The sequence below is a fragment of the Oncorhynchus gorbuscha genome, linkage group LG16 (assembly GCF_021184085.1).
Source record: "Oncorhynchus gorbuscha isolate QuinsamMale2020 ecotype Even-year linkage group LG16, OgorEven_v1.0, whole genome shotgun sequence".
NCBI classification, from domain to species: Eukaryota; Metazoa; Chordata; class Actinopteri; order Salmoniformes; family Salmonidae; genus Oncorhynchus; species Oncorhynchus gorbuscha.
Genome location: NC_060188.1, coordinates 27,630,518 through 27,649,960, shown reverse-complemented (window position 1 = coordinate 27,649,960; position 19,443 = coordinate 27,630,518). Strand labels below are relative to the sequence as shown.

Genomic DNA, 19,443 nt, shown 5'->3' with positions numbered 1-19,443 from the left:
CCAAAGTTTCGACAGCCAAGCTGTCTTCATCAGGGTGTCATCACAAACACTGCGGGATGACTTGTTTATGTAGTGTCAAAAGACACAGGTGTCTGTAATCATGGCCAAGAGTTTTTGCTTTGACATGCACTGTCAACTGTGAGACCTTATAGAGACAGGTGTGTGCCTTTCCAAATCATGTCCAATCAAATGAATTTGCCACAGGTGGACTCCAATCAAGTTGTAGAAACAACTCACAGGTTGTATTCAAAGGGTCTGAATACTAATGTAAATCATTATTTTGAATACATTTGAAAAAATGTCTAAAAACCTGTTTTTGCTTTGTCATTATGAGGTATTGCTAACGATATTTTTATTTATTTAATCCATTTTAGTCTCAGGCTGTAATGTAACGAAATGTGGAAAAAATCAAGGGGCCTGAATACTTTCCGAAGGCACTGTAATAGGCATTAACAACAGCGTGTGTGTGTATGGCGTCAGTGTGCATATGTACAGTGGGGCAAAAAAGTATTTAGTCAGCCACCAATTGTGCAAGTTCTCCCATTAAAAAGATGAGAGAGGCCTGTAATTTTCATCATAGGTACACTTCAACTATGACAGACAAAATTAGAAACAAAATCCAGAAAATCACATTGTAGGATTTTTTATACATTTATTTGCAAATGATGGTGGAAAATAAGTATTTGGTCAATAACAAAAGTTTATCTCAATACTTTGTCATATACCCTTTGTTGGCAATGACAGAGGTCAAATGTTTTCTGTAAGTCTTCACCCAGGACATTTGAACTGATTCCAGAGGCCGATCCAAAACAACACCGCCAGAGGAGAGGGAGTCGGACTTCGGAGACGCGCACACCACCCACCGCTTCCGAGTATATTACTTGCTAATGTCCAGTCCCTAGATAACAAAGTTCACAAAATCAGGGCACGGGTTGCTTTCCAGAGAGACATCAGGGATCGTAACATACTCTGTATCACTCTTTCGGGATATGCTGTCAGAGTCGGTACAGCCACCTGGATTCTCAGTGCATGGCAGCATTTGCGCAAAACTGAAAGCGTGTACCACCGCATTTAACCATGGCAAGGTGACTGGGAATATGACAGAATAAAAACAAAGTAGTCATTCATTCACGCAAGGCAATAAAAAAAGCAAAATGTCAGTATAGAGACAAAGTTGAGTTGCAATTCAACGGCTCAGACACAAGACATATGTGACAGGGTCTACGGACAATCAAGGACTACAAAAGGAAAACCAGCCATGTCGCAAACACCAACGTCTTGCTTCCAGACAAACTAAACACCTTCTCTGCCTTCACCTTTGAGGATAATACAGTGCCACCGACGCAGCCCGCTACCAAGGACTGTGGGCTCTCCTTCTCTGTGGCCGACATGAGTCTGATATTTAACATGTTAAACCTCGCAAGGCTGCCGGCCTAGACAGCATCCCTAGCTGTGTCCTCAGAGCATGCACAGACCAGCTGGCTGGTGTGTTTACAGACATATTCAATCTCTCCCTATCCCAATCCGCTGTCCCCACATCCTTTAATAAGATGGCCATCATTGTTCCTGTACCCAAGAATGCAAAGGTAACTGAACTAAATTACTATTCCCCCGTGGCACTCACTTCTGCCATCATGAAGTGCTTTGAGAGACCAGTCAAGGATCATATCACCTCCACCTTATCTGTCACCCTAGACCCATTTCAATTTGCTTACCGCCCCAATAGGTCCACAAATGATGCAATCGCCATCACACTGCACACTGCTCTATTCCATCTGGACAAGAGGAATACCTACAGTGGCTTGCAAAAGTATTCACCCCCTTTGGCATTTTCCCTATTTTGTTGCTCAACCTGGAATTAAAATATATTTTGGGGGGTGTTTGTATCATTTGATTTACACAACATGCCTACCACTTTCAAGATGCAAAATATTTTTTATTGTGAAACAAAAAACTGAAAACTTCAGCGTGCATAACTTTTCACCCCCCCAAAGTCAGCAATTACAGCTGCAATTACAGCTGCAAGTCTCTTGGGGTATCTCTATGAGCTAGGCATATCTAGCCACTGGGATTTTGGCCCATTCTACAAGGCAAAACTAGTCCAGCTCCTTCAAGTTGGATGGATTCCGCTGGTGTATAGCAATCTTTAAGTCATACCACAGATTCTCAATTGGATTGAGCTCTGGGCTTTGACTAGGCCATTCCAAAACATTTAAATGTTCCCCTTAAAGCACTCAAGTGTTGCTTTAGCAGTATGCTTAGGGTCATTGTCCTGCTGGAAGGTGAACCTCTGTCCCAGTCTCAAATCTCTGGAAGACTGAAACAGGTTTCCCTCAAGATTTTCCCTGTATTTAGTGCCATTCCTTCAATTCTGACCAAAACATCCCCACAGTGTCATGTTTTGTCTTATATTGTCTTGTCATTATGCTTTCCCTTCTGTTCGTTTCCCCCTGCTGGTCTTATTAGGTTCGTTCCCTTTTTCTATCCCTCTCTCTCTCCCTCCCTCTCTCTCCTCTCTCTATCGTTCCGTTCCTACTCCCAGCTGTTCCTCATTCTCCTACTCACTCATTTAGTCTTTCCACACCTGTTCCCTATCTTGCCCTCTGATTAGAGTCCCTATTTCTCCCCTTGTCTTCCGTTTCTGTCCTGTCGGATCCTTGTATATTGTACGCCATGCTGTGTCTTTGCCTCGCCCTGTCGTGTCTTGTTTCCCTCAGATGCTGCGTGTGAGCAGGTGTCTGAGTCTGCTACGGTCGGTGCCTTCCCGAGGCAACCTACAGTTTATGGTCGAGTCTCCAGTCTGTCCTCGTCACTACGAGTGGAATTAGTTTTTTATGTTTTGTTTTCTGCTCCGATTTGTCTAGGAGTATTGCCTATTTCCTTTACTGGAATAAAGACTCTGTTTTCGCCAAGTCGCTTTTGGGTCCTCATTCACCTGCATAACAGAAGGATCTGACCTAGAATGGACCCAGCGACTATGGATTCTCTCTACTCTACTCTCGAGTTCCAGGGAGCGATGCTCAGCAGACACGAGCAGGAATTGTCTGCTGCTCGGCATGCCGTTGAGACCCTGGCCGCTCAGGTCTCCGACCTCTCAGGACAGTATCAGAGTCTTCGTCTCGTGCCACCAGCGACTTCCGGGTCTTCCGAGCCTCCTGAACCTAGGGTTAATAACCCACCATGTTATTCTGGGCAGCCCACTGAGTGCCGCTCCTTTCTCACCCAGTGTGATATAGTGTTCTCTCTCCAACCCAACACATACTCAAGAGAGAGAGCTCGGATTGCCTACGTCATATCACTCCTTACTGGTCGGGCTCGGCAGTGGGGCACAGCTATCTGGGAGGCAAGCGCTGAGTGTACTAACAATTATCTGAACTTTAAAGAGGAGATGATAAGGGTTTTTGATCGTTCAGTTTTTGGGAAAGAAGCTTCCTGGTCCCTGTCTTCCCTATGTCAAGGTAATCGATCCATAACGGATTACTCTATAGAGTTTCGCACTCTTGCTGCCTCCAGTAACTGGAACGAGCAGGCGTTGCTCGCTCGTTTTCTGGAGGGACTCCACGCTAAGGTTAAGGATGAGATTCTCTCTCGGGAGGTTCCATCCAGCGTGGATTCTTTGATTGAACTCGCTATTCGCATTGAACGACGGGTAGATCTTCGTCACCGAGCTCATAGAAGAGAGCTCGCGTTAACTGTGTCTCCCCTCTCTCCGACACTACCATCTTTCCCCACTGACTCAGGTGTTGAGCCCATGCAGCTGGGGGGTATTCGCATTTCGACTAAGGAGAGGGAACAGAGAATCACCAACCGCCTCTGTCTCTATTGCGGTTCCGCTGGTCATTTTGTCATTTCATGTCCAGTTAAAGGCCAGAGCTCATCAGTAAGCGGAGGGCGACTGATAAGCGCTACTAGACGGTCCTCTCCGTCAAGTACCTGTACTACCTTACCGGTCCATCTACGCTGGACCGGATCGGCAGCTTCCTGCAGTGCATTAATAGACTCTGGGGCGGAGGGCTGTTTTATGGACGAAGCCTGGGCTCGGGAACATGACATTCCTCTCAGACAGTTAGGGAGCCCACGGTCATGTTTGCCTTGGATGGTAGTCCTCTCCCCAGTATATTATGTGAAACACTACCTTTAACCCTCACTGTATCTGGTAACCATAGTGAGACCATTTCTTTTTGATTTTTTGTTCACCTTTTACACCTGTTGTTTTGGGTCATCCCTGGCTTGTGTGTCATAATCCTTCTTTTGATTGGTCTAGTAATTCTATCCTTTCCTGGAACGTTTCTTGTCATGTGAAGTGTTTAATGTCTGCTATTTCTCCTGTTTGTTCTGCTCCCTCTTCACAGGAGGAACCTGGTGATTTGACAGGAGTGCCGGAGGAATATCATGGTCTGCGCACGGTCTTCAGTCGGTCCAGAACCAACTCCCTTCCTCCTCACCGGTCGTATGATTGTTGTTCTGATCTCCTCAAGAAGCGTTTTGCATCCGCTCCTATCCTTGTTGCACCTGACGTCACTAAACAGTTTATTGTCGAGGTTGACGCGTCGGGGTGGGCGTGGGAGCCATTCTGTCCCAGTGCTCCGATACTGACGATGGGGTCCACCCTTGCGCGTATTTTCTCATCGCCTGTCACCGTCGGAACGTAACTATGATGTGGCTAACCGTGAACTGCTCGCCATCCGTTTAGCCCTAGGCAAATGGCGACAGTGGTTGGAGGGGCGACCGTTCCTTTTGTCGTTTGGACTGACCAAAGGAACCTTGAGTACATCCGTTCTGCCAAACGACTGAATGCGCGTCATGCTCGTTGGGCGTTGTTTTTCGCTCGTTTCGAGTTCGTTATTTCTTATTGCCCGGGTACTAAGTACACCAAGCCTCATGCTTTATCCCGTCTCTTTAGTTCTTCTGTGGCTTCTACTGTTCCCGAGGGATCCTTCCTGTTGGGCGTGTTGTCGGGTTGACTGTCTGGGGAATTGAGAGACAGGTTAAGCAAGCACTCACGCACACTGCGTCGAGATCCAAGGAGCCATGCGCGCTTGTCCTAGTAACCTTCTTTTCGTTCCTGTTTCTACTCGTCTGGCTGTTCTTCAGTGGGCTCACTCTGCCAAGTTAGCTGGCCATCCCGGCGTTCGAGGTACTCTTGCTTCTATTCGCCAGCGCTTTTGGTGGCCTACTCAGGAGCGTGACGCGCGCCGTTTTGTGGCTGCGTGTTCGGACTGCGCGCAGAATAAGTCTGGTAATTTCTTTTCTGCTTCTGCTCCTGGTCTTGCTGGGTCTCAGTCTGTTCCCTGCCACCGCATCTCTCCTGTTCTTGTTCCTGCCCTTGCTGTGTCTCAGTCTGTCCCTAGTTGTTACTCTCCTGGCCTGTTTGGTCCTGTTTGCTCTAAAGCTTTCAGTTCTCTACCCGTGTCTCATTTTTTTTTTTTTAGTAGTACCCTAGTTTCCCTTTTTTTCGTTTTCCGTTACGGTCCTGAGGAGAGGAGTTGGGTTCTTTCTCGGGACGTGCTGGACCGTTTGTGATCTATGATTTCCTCCGTTGCCGCCAGTGTTCCTCCTCGAGAGCGCCAGGAGGCGCTCGGTGAGTGGGGGGGTACTGTCATGTTTTGTCTTATATTGTCTTGTCATTATGCTTTCCCTTCTGTTCGTTTCCCCCTGCTGGTCTTATTAGGTTCGTTCCCTTTTTCTATCCCTCTCTCTCTCCCTCCCTCTCTCTCCTCTCTCTATCGTTCCGTTCCTGCTCCCAGCTGTTCCTCATTCTCCTACTCACTCATTTAGTCTTTCCACACCTGTTCCCTATCTTGCCCTCTGATTAGAGTCCCTATTTCTCCCCTTGTCTTCCGTTTCTGTCCTGTCGGATCCTTGTATATTGTACGCCGTGCTGTGTCTTTGCCTCGCCCTGTCGTGTCTTGTTTCCCTCAGATGCTGCGTGTGAGCAGGTGTCTGAGTCTGCTCGGTCGGTGCCTTCCCGAGGCAACCTACAGTTTATGGTCGAGTCTCCAGTCTGTCCTCGTCACTACGAGTGGAATTAGTTTTTTATGTTTTGTTTTCTGCTCCGATTTGTCTAGGAGTATTGCCTATTTCCTTTACTGGAATAAAGACTCTGTTTTCGCCAAGTCGCTTTTGGGTCCTCATTCACCTGCATAACACACAGCATGATGCTGCCACCACCATGATTCACTGTGGGGAGAGGGTTCTCGGGATGATGAGAGTTGTTGGGTTTGCACCAGACATAGCATTTTCTTTGATGGCCAAAAAGAAATACACATTAAAAATACATTTAAATTACAGGTTGTAATGCAACAAAATAGGTAAAATGCCAAGGGGGATGAATCATTTTGTAAGGCACTGTATGTAAGAATGCTATTTATTGACTATAGCTCAGCATTCAACACCATAGTACCATCCAAGCTCATCATTAAGATTGAGGCCCTGGGTCTCAACCTTGCCCTGCACAATTGGGTCCTGGACATCTCCCCTTTGTTGATCCTCAACACTGGGGCCCCACAAGAGTGTGTGCTCATCGACCTCCTGTATTCCCTGTTCACCTTCAACTCAATCATCAAGTTTGCAGAAAACACTAGTAGGCTTGATTACCAACAACGACGAGAGTCTACAGGGAGAAGGCTCAACATCAACAAAACAAAGGAGATGATCGTGGACTTCAGGAAACAGAGGAGGGAGCTCCCCCCCCTATCCACATTGACAGGACAGCAGTGGAGAAGGTGGAAAGTTTTAAGTTCCATGGCGTACAAATGAAAATGGTCCACCCACACAGACAGTGTGTTGAAGAAGGTGCAACAGTGCCTCTTCAACCTCAGGAGGCTGAAGAAATTTGGCTTGTCACCTAAAACCCTCACAAACCTTTACAGATGCACAATTGAGAGGATCCTATTGGCAGGGCTCTCCAGAGGGTGGTGCGGTCTGCACAACGCATCACTGGGGGCAAACTACCTACCCTCCAGGAAACTTTACATTAACCGATGTCACAGGAAGGTCAAAAATATCATCAAGGACAACAACCACCTGAGCCACTGCCTGTTCACCACGCTACCATCCAAAAGGCGAGGTCAGTACAGGTGCATCAAAGCTGGGACCAAGAGACTGATAAACAGCTTCTATCTCAAGGCCATCAGACTGTTAAACAGCTACCACTAGCACAGAGTGGCTGCTGCCTACATACAGACTTGAAATCATTGGCCACTTTAATAAATGGAACACAAATCACTTTAATAATGCCACTTTAATAATGTTGACATATCTCACATTACTCATCTCATACAGTTGAAGTTGGAAGTTTACATTCGCTGTGTTTTTGCTGGACATGGATGACATGGTATGCTGGTATGCTGGTGACCACCATCAAAGTGCTGAATTATTTAATACAGTACATAACATACAGTTGAATTCGGAAGTTTACATCCACCTCAGTCAAATACATTTAAACTCAGTTTTTCACAAGTCCTGAAATTAGGATCACCACTTTATTTTAAGAATGTGAAATGTCAGAATAATAGTAGAGAGAATGATTTATTTCAGCTTTTATTTCTTTCATCACATTCCCAGTGGGTCAGAAGTTTACATACACTCAATTAGTATTTGGTAGCATTGCCTTTAAATTGTTTAACTTGGGTCAAACATTTTGGGTAGCCTTCCACAGGCTTCCCACAATAAGTTGGGTGAATTTTGGCCCATTCCTCCTGACAGAGCTGGTGTAACTGAGTCAGGTTTGTAGGCCTCCTTGCTCACACATGCTTTTTCAGTTCTGCCCACAAATGTTCCATGGGATTGAGGTCAGGGCTTTGTGATGGCCACTCCAATACCTTGACTTTGTTGTCCTTAAGCCATTTTGCCACAACTTTGGAAGTAGGATTGGGGTCATTGTCCATTTGGAAGACCAATTTGTGACCAGGCTTTAACTTCCTGACTGATATCTTGAGATGTTGCTTCAATGTATACATTTTCCTCCCTCATGATGCAGCAAAGCACCCCGACAACATGATGCTGCCACCCCCCGTGAGACACTGTTGGAATGGTATTCTTCGCTTTGCAATTTTTTTCTGAGGTCTTGGCTGATTTCTTTTGATTTTCCCATGAGTTCAAGAAAAGAGGCACAGATTCTTATTCCATTCTTTACTTAGATTTATGTGTATTAGGTATTTGTTGAGGAATTTTTAAATATTACCTGTTAGATATTGCTGCACTGGAACAAGCAGCACAAGCATTTCGCTGCACTCGCAATAACATCTGATAATCATGTGTATGTGACCAATAGAATTGGATTTGATTTGAGTGCTACAGGGTGATAGTCATTCATAAAGTATACCTTAGTGTTCTTGGGCACAGGAACGATGGTTATTTGCTTGAAACATGTAGGTATTACAGACTGGGTGAGGGAGAGGTTGAAATCAGCGCATTCTCCTGGTAATCCATCTGGCCCTGTGGCCTTGTGAATGTTAACCTCTTTAAAGGTCTTACTCACATCAGCTAAGGAGAGATTGATCACACAGTCCTCCGGAACAGCTGGTTCTCTCACGCATGGTTCAGTGTTGCTTGCCTCGAAGTGAGCATAGAAGGCATTTAACTAGTCTGGTCAGCTCGTGTCACTGTAATCACTGTAATCTGTGATAGTTTGCAAGCCCTGTCACATCCGACGAGGGTCAGAGCTGATATAGTGGGCTTCGATCTTAGTCCTGTATTGACGATTTGCCTGTTGGATGGTTCGTGGAAGGGCATAATGGCATTTCTTATAAGAGTACGGGTTAATGTCTCGCTCCTTGAGAGTTGAAGCTCTAGCCTTCAGCTCAGTGTGTATGTTGACTCTAATCCATGGCTTCTGGTTGAGATATGTATGTACTATTGCTGTTGGGACGACTTCGCCAATGCATTTATTAATGAGACACCCAGAGAAGGCTGTGCTCAGGATGATGCTTTGGTCATTATCTGTCTGACTCTTAGAGACCTTTTTAAATAGGACTAGGATGTAATGTAACCAACCACCTTTTCATATAGGACTATAGAACTTCATGCAGATAGCAAAACCAGAATACCCTTTCCTTGGCTACAGGATATGCATGGATATGCATGGATGCTGCAATTTCTGCTCTTTACTTAGGATTATCATGTTTTGTTTATGGTAGACTAGATTCAACTTATTTATATGAGTAATTCTATTAGTACTATTGATAGGAGTGATGTGAGGTGAGGACCCAAGGCTCCTGCAGCATCAAGGTATGGATCTGGTAAAGGTGGTGTTAGGAGATTCCTTATTAGCCTGAGCAGAAATAAACAACTGGTAATTATGACTAAATGCATTACAACACTGATCAAAGGGATGTGTCACCTTAGGCCTCTAGTGATTGCCATGGATACAAAATAACAGCTGTAGAATCAGGTAGGATGTGGTTTCATTGAGACAAAGCTAGATATAGAAAAGAAAAGTATCTAGCTCTGACTCCCAGCCTAGAACGACTTGCAGCCAATATCTCCTTTAGTCAGCTGTCTCCATCAAGCTCATTTGAGCCAATGGCCCCACACTCTGCAGAGGCAGAGGGAGGTAAACAGTGAGTGTGATATCTGTTTGTCTCAGGGTCAGCCTCAGCCATACCTATTAGTGGAAACTTTTCGATGAGTAACAGTGCCGTGGCCATTTTTATGAGCCATCAGAGGAACGGCAAACGTCTTCCAGCTAGATTTAAGGTTGCACCAGTATTTAAATCTCCCCCCTATGGCAAGAGTGAGGGAGGTCTGTGCCAAAGCAGGTCTGTGTCAGGGAAATTGCTTTTTCTCATGCTGTCAGACAACAATTCAAAGACTGAATTGTTTCCACACATGCTGAGAGTGGAAGAGGGGGGTGGAGGGAGAGGATGAGATAAGCAGGAGGGGGTTGGTTGCTGCATCATATTTCTCTTTCTTTCATGCCTTATTGTTTGATGTTAACTGAACTCTACAATATTTTCATCATATTTATAAAAAATGACAAGGCTATTTAGCACCTGTGTTTGTGCTGCCTAGTCAATGCTGGAGACTGAGTTTCACTTCTTAATTCTCTCTCTTTCTCCCTCTCTCTCAGGTATGACGTGTCAGGCGCGGACGTCGTACACGGAGGATGAGGTGTTGTGGGGCCACCGCTTCCTGCCCGTCATGTCTCTGGAGGAGGGATTCTTCAGGGTGGACTACTCCCAGTTCCACAGCACTTTCGAGGTCAACACCCCACCCTACAGCGTCAAGGATCACGACGAGAAGTCCTCCCTGCCTTCACCCCTCTCCACCCCCACGCTGGGCGAGAACCACGGGCACGCCCGACGTGCCCGGGTCTTCTCTGTGGACTGCATCAACACTACGGACCGAGAGGAGCGGGCAGGGCAGTCCAGGCTGCCCAGTAAGCTTCAGAGGATGAGCTCGTCTGGGAAGGAGGACCTACAGAGGAAGGTTCTGATGCTGAGCTCCCAGCACTCCGAGAAGGCCTGCAGTACTGGAGACCTGCCTCTCAAGTTGCAGCGTCTCAGCTCCTCCCCCGGTCCAGAGGCTGCAGCTCGGCTGCAGCTCAAGGCCTTGAAACTGGGCTTTGAACCCATGACCCAGTCCACTGGAGACCTGCAGCTGCCCCCCACCCCAGCCCCTGTCCCCGCCCGCATCCACACCCCTTTGCCCTCAGGAGGGGGCCGACCAGAGGACAACCTGCCTGCCAAATTACGCAGGATGAATGCTGACCGCTGAGGTCATCATGACCAGACTTTGCATGCATACCAAATGGAACCCTAGTCTCTATTTACTGCACTACTTTAGAACAGGGCCCATATGGGGCTCTGGTCAACAGTAATGCCCTATGTAGGGAATAGGGTGTTATTTGGGACACATCCCCAGAGTCTAACTTCTCTTTGACCACACATCAAACTATGGAGAGAGGGAAAATGGAATGTGACTGAAAGACAATGATATGGAAGGGAAAAATAACTGATGGATGGTGTGTCACTATTTCTGTTTTTTCAAACACAATCTTTACTGGAATTACTGTGATTTTTGGGTGTTTTATAGCAACAGTGTTCGTACTGGTCAAACACACACACACACACACACACACACACACACACACACACACACACACACACACACACACACACACACACACACACACACACACACACACACACACACACACACACACACACACACACACACACACACACACACACACACACACACACACACACACACACACACACACACACACTAATCTATCATCACACACACTCTAAAGAATTGTGCATGTATACAATCAATCCATCTGAATGCACTACATACCCCCTCTCTTAGTTTTAAACAAATAAAATATATTTAAGATGATAATATGTGGTGTACCTGCAACTTCCTTTGTCTATATTCTAGTTTCCATCAAAGGGAACATCTGCTTAGCTAAGAAATACAGTCAGAATGCAATCTACATCTTGTTGTTATTATTCATAATTGGGGCCCGTATGTTATAGTAATCTGCTACTCATTTGTTTACATAACACATTTGTTTTTACATTCAACAGGTTGTTGATGGCCTAATCTTATAGCTGCTGGCGCGAAACACTTTCTAGAACTGTTCCATAACTCCTTTGAACAGAGTGAGTCCGACACAGTGGATAATGGACTTTGCTGATACCAGAGAGAAAACACAGTCTTCGTCCAAATGGCACCCTACAGAGGCTTGTCCTTGGTGGTGATTGGCTGGTGTTTGGGAGTGGAGGAAGCGGAGGATAGGGAGTGAAACAGTGGAGGAAGTGTCCACCCCCTTCAGACGGGCAGAGACAAGCAGAATGGCTAAATTGACTAAACTGACTTACAGACATACAGACACACACACACTCTCTTTCAATTGACTTGTAGCCCGTTGTAGCTGGAAGGAATTATGATTATTATATAGAGTAGGATATACATTAGTCACAACACTTCTCTCACAATGAAGTCTTTGTCGCGCTGGTATAAATGATTCGGGAGGAATAGCGTTTTTTTTTACCGTACCCAAATTACAGCGTGCCGTGTAAAGGCACGGGGACGAAGACCAAACAAACATGTAACAAAAACACAGGGTTGAAACCCAAACAAAAGAGCGAGGAGTACCTCGAATAAATACACACGCGCACAATGGTTAACGCACGGGACGAGACCTGTAATCATCTGCGCAATCCATAAGGGCACGAAAGCCCAAAACACAGGTACTCACACGCACCAATGGCCATTGTAACAATAATCAACCCCCCAATGGAAACCAAAGGGCACACATATACAAATACTAATCAGTGGAAATAGGGGACAGGTGTGTGTGATGAAAGTTCCGGAGGGATCCGTGACAGTCTTCATTATAAAGTCCAAAGGCAGACTTTAAGGACAGAAGCTTTGAAATGGACACAACCTTTAACTCATCTGAACGAATGGAGAGGAAAAAGTGAAGAGGGAGGAGAACAGAGAGAAAAGAAAGAGTGGAGAGGGTCACCTGAGCTCAGGGACAGAAGTGCAGCGTAGGCTTTGGGAGGATTAGTCCATGTCTGCGTCCCAAATGGCCCATAGGGCTCTGTTTAAAAATATTGCACTATGAAGGGGAATGGGGTGCTATTTGGCATGCAGCCAACACAGGCCTCAGTGGGATTTAGCACTCCTATGAGTAGAGGGTTCAGACAAACGGATGTAGGATAGTTGGAGGCACCCACCCACCAAGCACTAATTTCTCCACCAACGCCACAAAGGGAGGAGATTCGACCAGGGGAATTTGATTTTCCCTACTTGAGGTGCACGCCTGAAGCGACCTGCGTGGAGGGATCTCTAGCCTCTGGTAATGAATTCCTCACTGCGTTCGCCCACTCAGAGTTTAGGCTAAAGTCTGACCTGATCCACACGATCCAACCTTTTCATTTAGCAGCATAAAGAGTCTGTAAGTGTGTGTGTGTGTGTGTGTGTGTGTGTGTGTGTGTGTGTGTGTGTGTGTGTGTGTGTGTGTGTGTGTGTGTGTGTGTGTGTGTGTGTGTGTGTGTGTGTGTGTGTGTGTGTGTGTGTGTGTGTGTGTGTGTGTGTGTGTGTGTGTGTGTGTGTGTGTGTGTGTGTACCTATTTGCTCACACTCTTAAACACTACACTTCTTCCACTGGCTCAGCAGAGGACAAGTCACCCAATCATACTACAACAATGAATAGCCTCATTACAATAAGAGGAAAGGGACGAGTGACCAGGACTGAGCTCAATCGACACCTCTTCAGAAGATGATTACAATACACTCTAATATCCCGGTCACAGACCACATGCACTTAACAAAGATGACATACTGTATGAACGAATCGATGCACCACACAAGAGCGCATTACTCTCATATACAGATGTAAGCTCTTAATTTGATCACCCTGTTCCAGGAGAACTTTCCTGCGTTGAAGAAAATGTTTAACTTGTAGAGTATTTGAGATTTAAAAATCAGGCTAGAAGATACTCTGGACCTATGCACATCACACATTCTTATTTGTCCTCAAAAGTCAGATTCAAAGGTCTGTCAGAACTCGCTACATGCTAATAATAAGGATATTGAAGACCTTTCCTGTGCGCCATCATTTCCTGCTCCTTATTGTGATGTCTTATTCAGGAGTGTCAGAGGTTATTTAGGTTATTTAGGTAAAGATCTGTCCCAGAGATAACACCTCCACTGGGTAAAAATACCAGGAGCATGAATACTTTGTTTGCGTCAAAAATGGCACCCTATTCCCTATTCAGTACACTACTTTTGACCAGGGCCCATAGGGAATAGGGTGCCATTTGGGAAGCATATTTGGCATGGTGACGTACAGCACAGTGAGATTAAAGAACCGTCTCCCTTTAGATTGTCTTGTCTGCTCTGCCCCCGAGTCTGTTTGTCGGGCTCACTGTCAATATCACTGCTTTCCTCCCACAGCTTCAGTCCTTGGCTTTGATCATGGAGAGAAGTGCCTAGAGAAAGTCTACACACCCCTCGTACAGTCTTCACATTTTGCTGCCTTAAAAAGTCATCGAAAAAGAGATTGTATTTGTTTTATTTCCTACTGATCTACACAACCTACTCCACAATTTCAGTGAAAGAAAAATGGTAGAAAATGTTCCAATTCACTAAGCAATATAAAATGAGGATGTATTTCTTCACACCCCAGAGTTAATACTTGGTGGAAGCACCTTTGGCAGCCATTACAGCTGTGAATCATTTTGAATAAGATTCCTACCAACCTTGCACAGCGTTTTAAGGCAGCAAAATGAGAAGACTGTCAAAGGGATGTGTAGACTTACACCAGGCACTGTATGTAGTTTAATCACAAGTAGTATATTTTAAAAAATGTAGCTGCATTGGAATTATAGTTAGTTAGGCAACTTCTGAACACATCGATACACTGAACACACACACACACACACACACACACACACACACACACACACACACACACACACACACACACACACACACACACACGCACGCACGCACACGCACGCACGCACGCACGCACGCACGCACACGCACACACACACACACACACACACACACACACACACACACACACTTACAAATTGTGCTTTAATGTCACCAAGTGGGAGGGAGTTATTCCACTGCTCCCGTAGATTGACGTGTTGAGTGGGAGATTGAACGGCCATCACATTAGTTTGTCTACAAAGGGATGAATCCCGGGCCGAGCAACCACATCCACAAAACCTCTACGTTTTGCAAATTTGTAACACATAATATGAATTTTGAATTCATAACATATCATACAAAATGGGTGATGGATATTCACAAATTAATACATACCATACTAAATAGAGTGTCCCGGAATTACGTACAGAATCATTTTACATGATCTAAAACCAGCTTGTGATAACTTGTTAACAGTCTAACCAGCTCTGCTACGGCAAGCAAAATGGTCAGAGTGAGACGTTCTCCCATTTGTGGCTGGAAGTAACTAGCAAGTGTACACGGGACAATATTTTCATGTTGCACACCTTTTAGTTCTCATTAAATGCTTTCAGTATTTTTTATATAAACATTCTTACAATTGGTTTGAGGTTTTTAAGCCATTGAAATGTGGAACTTTTAAATGTAAGAATATTGTCCCGTGTACAGTACCAGTCAAAAGTTTGGACACACCTACTCATTCAAGGGTTTTTCTTTATTTGTAGGTGTGTCCAAACTTTTGACTAGTTCTGTATATACATTGTGTAATGTATTGATGGTCACTAACTAGCCACATAGAGATATCCAACATCGAACTCATTTTACCATGGTCAGTGTGCGTCCCAAGAGAGAGTTTATGAACTAACACCCACGTGTTATTTGGAATTACTTGCAATCAAACCCTTAAATGTGCCAAGAAGTCAGAGACATCCTCTATTCTCTAAATCTCAGACATTCTAGTATTGTAAAATACTGACTTTATGACCAAAGTTACCCTATTTACACTTTTCAGTCAATTTGGGGACTAGAATAGATTACTACCAATGCCACATAGGCTGTTTTCAACCAAGTTTTTGGTTTTCCGGTTTAGTTCCTTTTTAAACAATTGCTTGCTGAAGTGTACAATCTGTCAGTGTGAGTCTGAATGAATCACGTGTGTGAAGAAGGGGGAGGAAGGGAGAGATGTCACACATAAACATGCACTTCATACTAGTGGAGGCTCATCAGAGGAGGAAGGGTAGGACCCCTCCTCAGTGAAGAAAAAAATGAATCAAAAAAGTTTTTAAGAATCTTGACTAAGATAAAACTATACTAAAGATATTCATGTCACCAAATAATTGATTAAAACACACATTTTTGCAATGAAGGTCTACAGTAGCCTCAGCAGCACTCTGTAGTGTAGCACCATGGTGTAACGGTGGAGAGCTTGCTTCAGTCCTCCTCTGGGTACATTGACTTCAATACAAAACCTAGGAGGCTCATGGTTCTCTCCCTTCCATAGACTTACACAGTAATTATGACAACTTCCGGAGGCTGTCCTCCAACCGATCAGAGTTCTTGCAGCATGAACTGACATGTTGTCCACCCAATCAAACGATCAGAGAATGAATCTAGTACTGAAAGCATAAGCTACAGCTCTCTAGCACTGCAGTGTATACAATGTGGTTAGTAGTTGACTCAAACAGAGAAAGACAACAGTTGAAAAAATGTTAAATTAATTTCTTCCAAAATTAAGGAGAAGCAGTAGAGAAAGAGAGAGAGACAGAGAGAGAGAGAGCTAGCTATAGTTGGTTGTATTTTTTTAAACTTTCATTTTCACTTAGCTAGCGAATGCAGCTAGCTAGTGTAGCCTACCCAAACACCCAGCTCAAACATAGAGGGATGCAATGTTAGCTAGCTGGCTATGGCTATCCAACTTTGGAACTCATTCAAGTCAAGGTTTTATTAATTTATTGCCACCTGAGCCTGCCGGTGTAACTGCTAAACTGCTTGCTGACTGTTCGCTGTACTGTATTATTGTAGTGGGTTTACTAATACGTTAGTTATAGTAGATATGTTAACATGACAATAATGTAGGCCGTGTGTAGCGGTTAGCGGTAATGATATGAAGGTTTGGCTTGGAAAGTGTTTTTCACCTGGTTACAGACAGCTGATGTGTTGTACACTGAAGTCCACAAGCGTAGGGAAAATGTGAGGGGAAGAGAGCACGTAGAAAGTTGCTAGAAGCAATTATATATAAAATGAGCAAAGTGATCCAGCTGTTTTTATGTCACTGCTGTGAAATGGAACTGTGTTTGCGTGTCATCAGGGGTGCATTAATTCTGCCGATTCTGTTGAAAAACGTTTCTTAAACTGAAGCAAATGGAAAGAAATGGGGATAAACATATCTGAATTTGTCCAATAGAAACTCACATTTGCAACTGTTGGACTAATGATTACACCCTAGATCAACTAGATGCAGGCAAGACTATGCAGGCGATATTGAATGTGTCACAGTCTGTCACCTTGATTGCTCAAAATTCTCTTGACCTGTTCACATACGTTGTGAACTTTCATTCATAGGCTAGGTTGTAGCAACCTCATGATGGGTACATGTAGTAGCATAAACCTATCAATGTTACAGTGAGCCGGGGCAATGGAATATGAATGGCAGTCATACAAAATGCTGTAATAGAAATAAGATGTATCATCCTCCCTCATAAAGGGCACCATCCGCCACTGCTTCACACACACCATATGGAGGAGGAAGGAAAGGATCTCTCTCTCTCTCTCACACACACACACACACACACACACACACACACACACACACACACACACACACACACACACACACACACACACACACACACACACACACACACACACACACACACACACACACACACACACACACACACACACACGCAGGCACACGCAGGCACACAGAGGGCCAATTATGTCAACCCTCACCACAACAATTCTAGCTGCAACATTCCTCAAGCGGAAACAAACGAAACGACAGCTTCCGTCCAACAACACGACAGTCACCATGGCAATCTGGGAGCCTGTCTGCCCTGCAGTGATGGAGGTTTATCCCTAATTTTGCAGTCAGTTTTCGAATGGGTGGCCAGTAATTAACTGGTCCTGAACATCTCAAAATCTAAGAGCATTGTATTTGGTACAAATCATTCCCTAAGTTCTAGACCTCAGCTGAATCTGGTAACGAATGGTGCAGCTGTTGAGCAAGTTGAGGTGACTCAATTACTTGGTATAACCTAAGATTATAAACTGTCATGGTCAAAACATATTGATTCAATGGTTGTAAAGATTTCTTTCTATTTGCTCTTCTAAATTGTAGCTTGAACTTGGCTGAACCTCCCATACTTCAGCTCTGATTAGGGCTAGATGTAAAACCTAAAGCTAAGCAAAACCTAATGGAAACAGCCAAGAAATTATTACAAAAAACCCCACATAAACCAGATCAATGCAAATCTACTCTTACAGAAAAAGTAGTAGTGCATTACTGGTCTCATTGATTAAAACGTAACATAGTCAATGAAAATCTAGGAGACTGGTACGTTTGGTACATAAGACAGAAGGTTACTTAAGGCAAAAATGAAATTAGTGTGGTTGATCAAGGTGGATGAGTAGTTGTATAACGCTAACATCTAAAACCCAAAGGCTGGGTGTTTGATTCTTAACTTGAGCATTTTAACTAATTATCACATTTGCAACCACTCTACGTATTCACTTTTAGCTACTTTGCAACTACTTAGCATGTTAGCTAACCCTTCCCCTAACCCTAACCCTAGCCCTTTAACCCTAACCTTAACCCCTAGCCTAGCTAATGTTAGCCACTTAGCTAACATTAGTGTTTGCCACCTAGCCAACGTTAGCCACAACAGATCGTAATTCGTAATATATCATACGAAATGGATGATGGACATCCACAAATTATCCAATACGTGTCCTGGATTTGTACAATATGACGTCTACTCCCGAGTCCAGGCTGACATACTTGGTCAAAAGTATATGCATTAGCCTAGTGATTAGAGCGTTGGGCTCGTCTTCGGGAAATTGCAAGTTCAAACCCCTGAGCTGACAAGGTACAAATCTGTTGTTCTGCCCCTGAACAGGCAGTTAACCCACTGTTCCTAGGCTGTCATTGAAAATAAGAATTTGTTCTTAACTGACTTGCCTAGTTAAATAAAGATATATATATATATATATATATATATATATATATATATATATATATATAGGGAATAGGGTGCCATTTGGGATGCAATCTGTTTGTATCACACAGGTCTCTGGGGATGTACAGATCCACTCAGCATAAACAGATCACAGATCGAACTAACCAATCAATACCTGTCTTACTGATGCACCTCAAACTGGTACGAAACACCACCGGAGAAGGGTAATCCCTCTCCACTCTGCAGGGGTCTGCAGGCACCTCAGGGTTATGGAGGAGGAGGGATGTATGTGTTTCTGGTGGAATTTTTATGTGAGTGAGGTAGAGTTGACCATGGCCTCAGTTCACCTCACATCGATTGCAGGGCACACTGTCTTTGTTAATCACACACACACACACACACACACACACACACACACACACACACACACACACACACACACACACACACACACACACACACACACACACACACACACACACACACACACACACACACACACACACACACACACACACACACACACACACACACACACACACACACACACACACAACACATCACAACACACACCCCCCAGGATAAATGTTACATTTGAATAATGCCCTCAAGGTACCTGAGACAAACAGTAGCCATAAAAAGATAGTGCTTTTTACATCAAATTGACCTCTAGTCCCAATACGCTACAAATCAATCTCAAATTCACACAGACCAATAAAACTACTGTCTCAAAACACGGCAGCTTTATACCTGTTATTACTGGAGAGATCTCTGGACATATTTTACTTTTTCTGAAGTACATAACATCCTGCAGTGCATCCTCGAC

General features: G+C 44.4%; 1 protein-coding gene across 1 annotated transcript in view; it reads left to right on the top strand.

Moving 5' to 3' along the window:
* The window catches only part of LOC124000484 (G protein-activated inward rectifier potassium channel 1-like), a 35,262-nt gene extending 23,913 nt beyond the window's left edge, over positions 1–11,349 (top strand). The window contains exon 3 of the mRNA XM_046306862.1: positions 10,073–11,349. Coding sequence (XP_046162818.1) covers positions 10,073–10,719 — 647 coding nt within the window. The 3' untranslated portion in view covers positions 10,720–11,349. The remainder of the gene's footprint in view (positions 1–10,072) is intronic.
* The last annotated feature ends 8,094 nt before the right edge of the window (positions 11,350–19,443 follow it).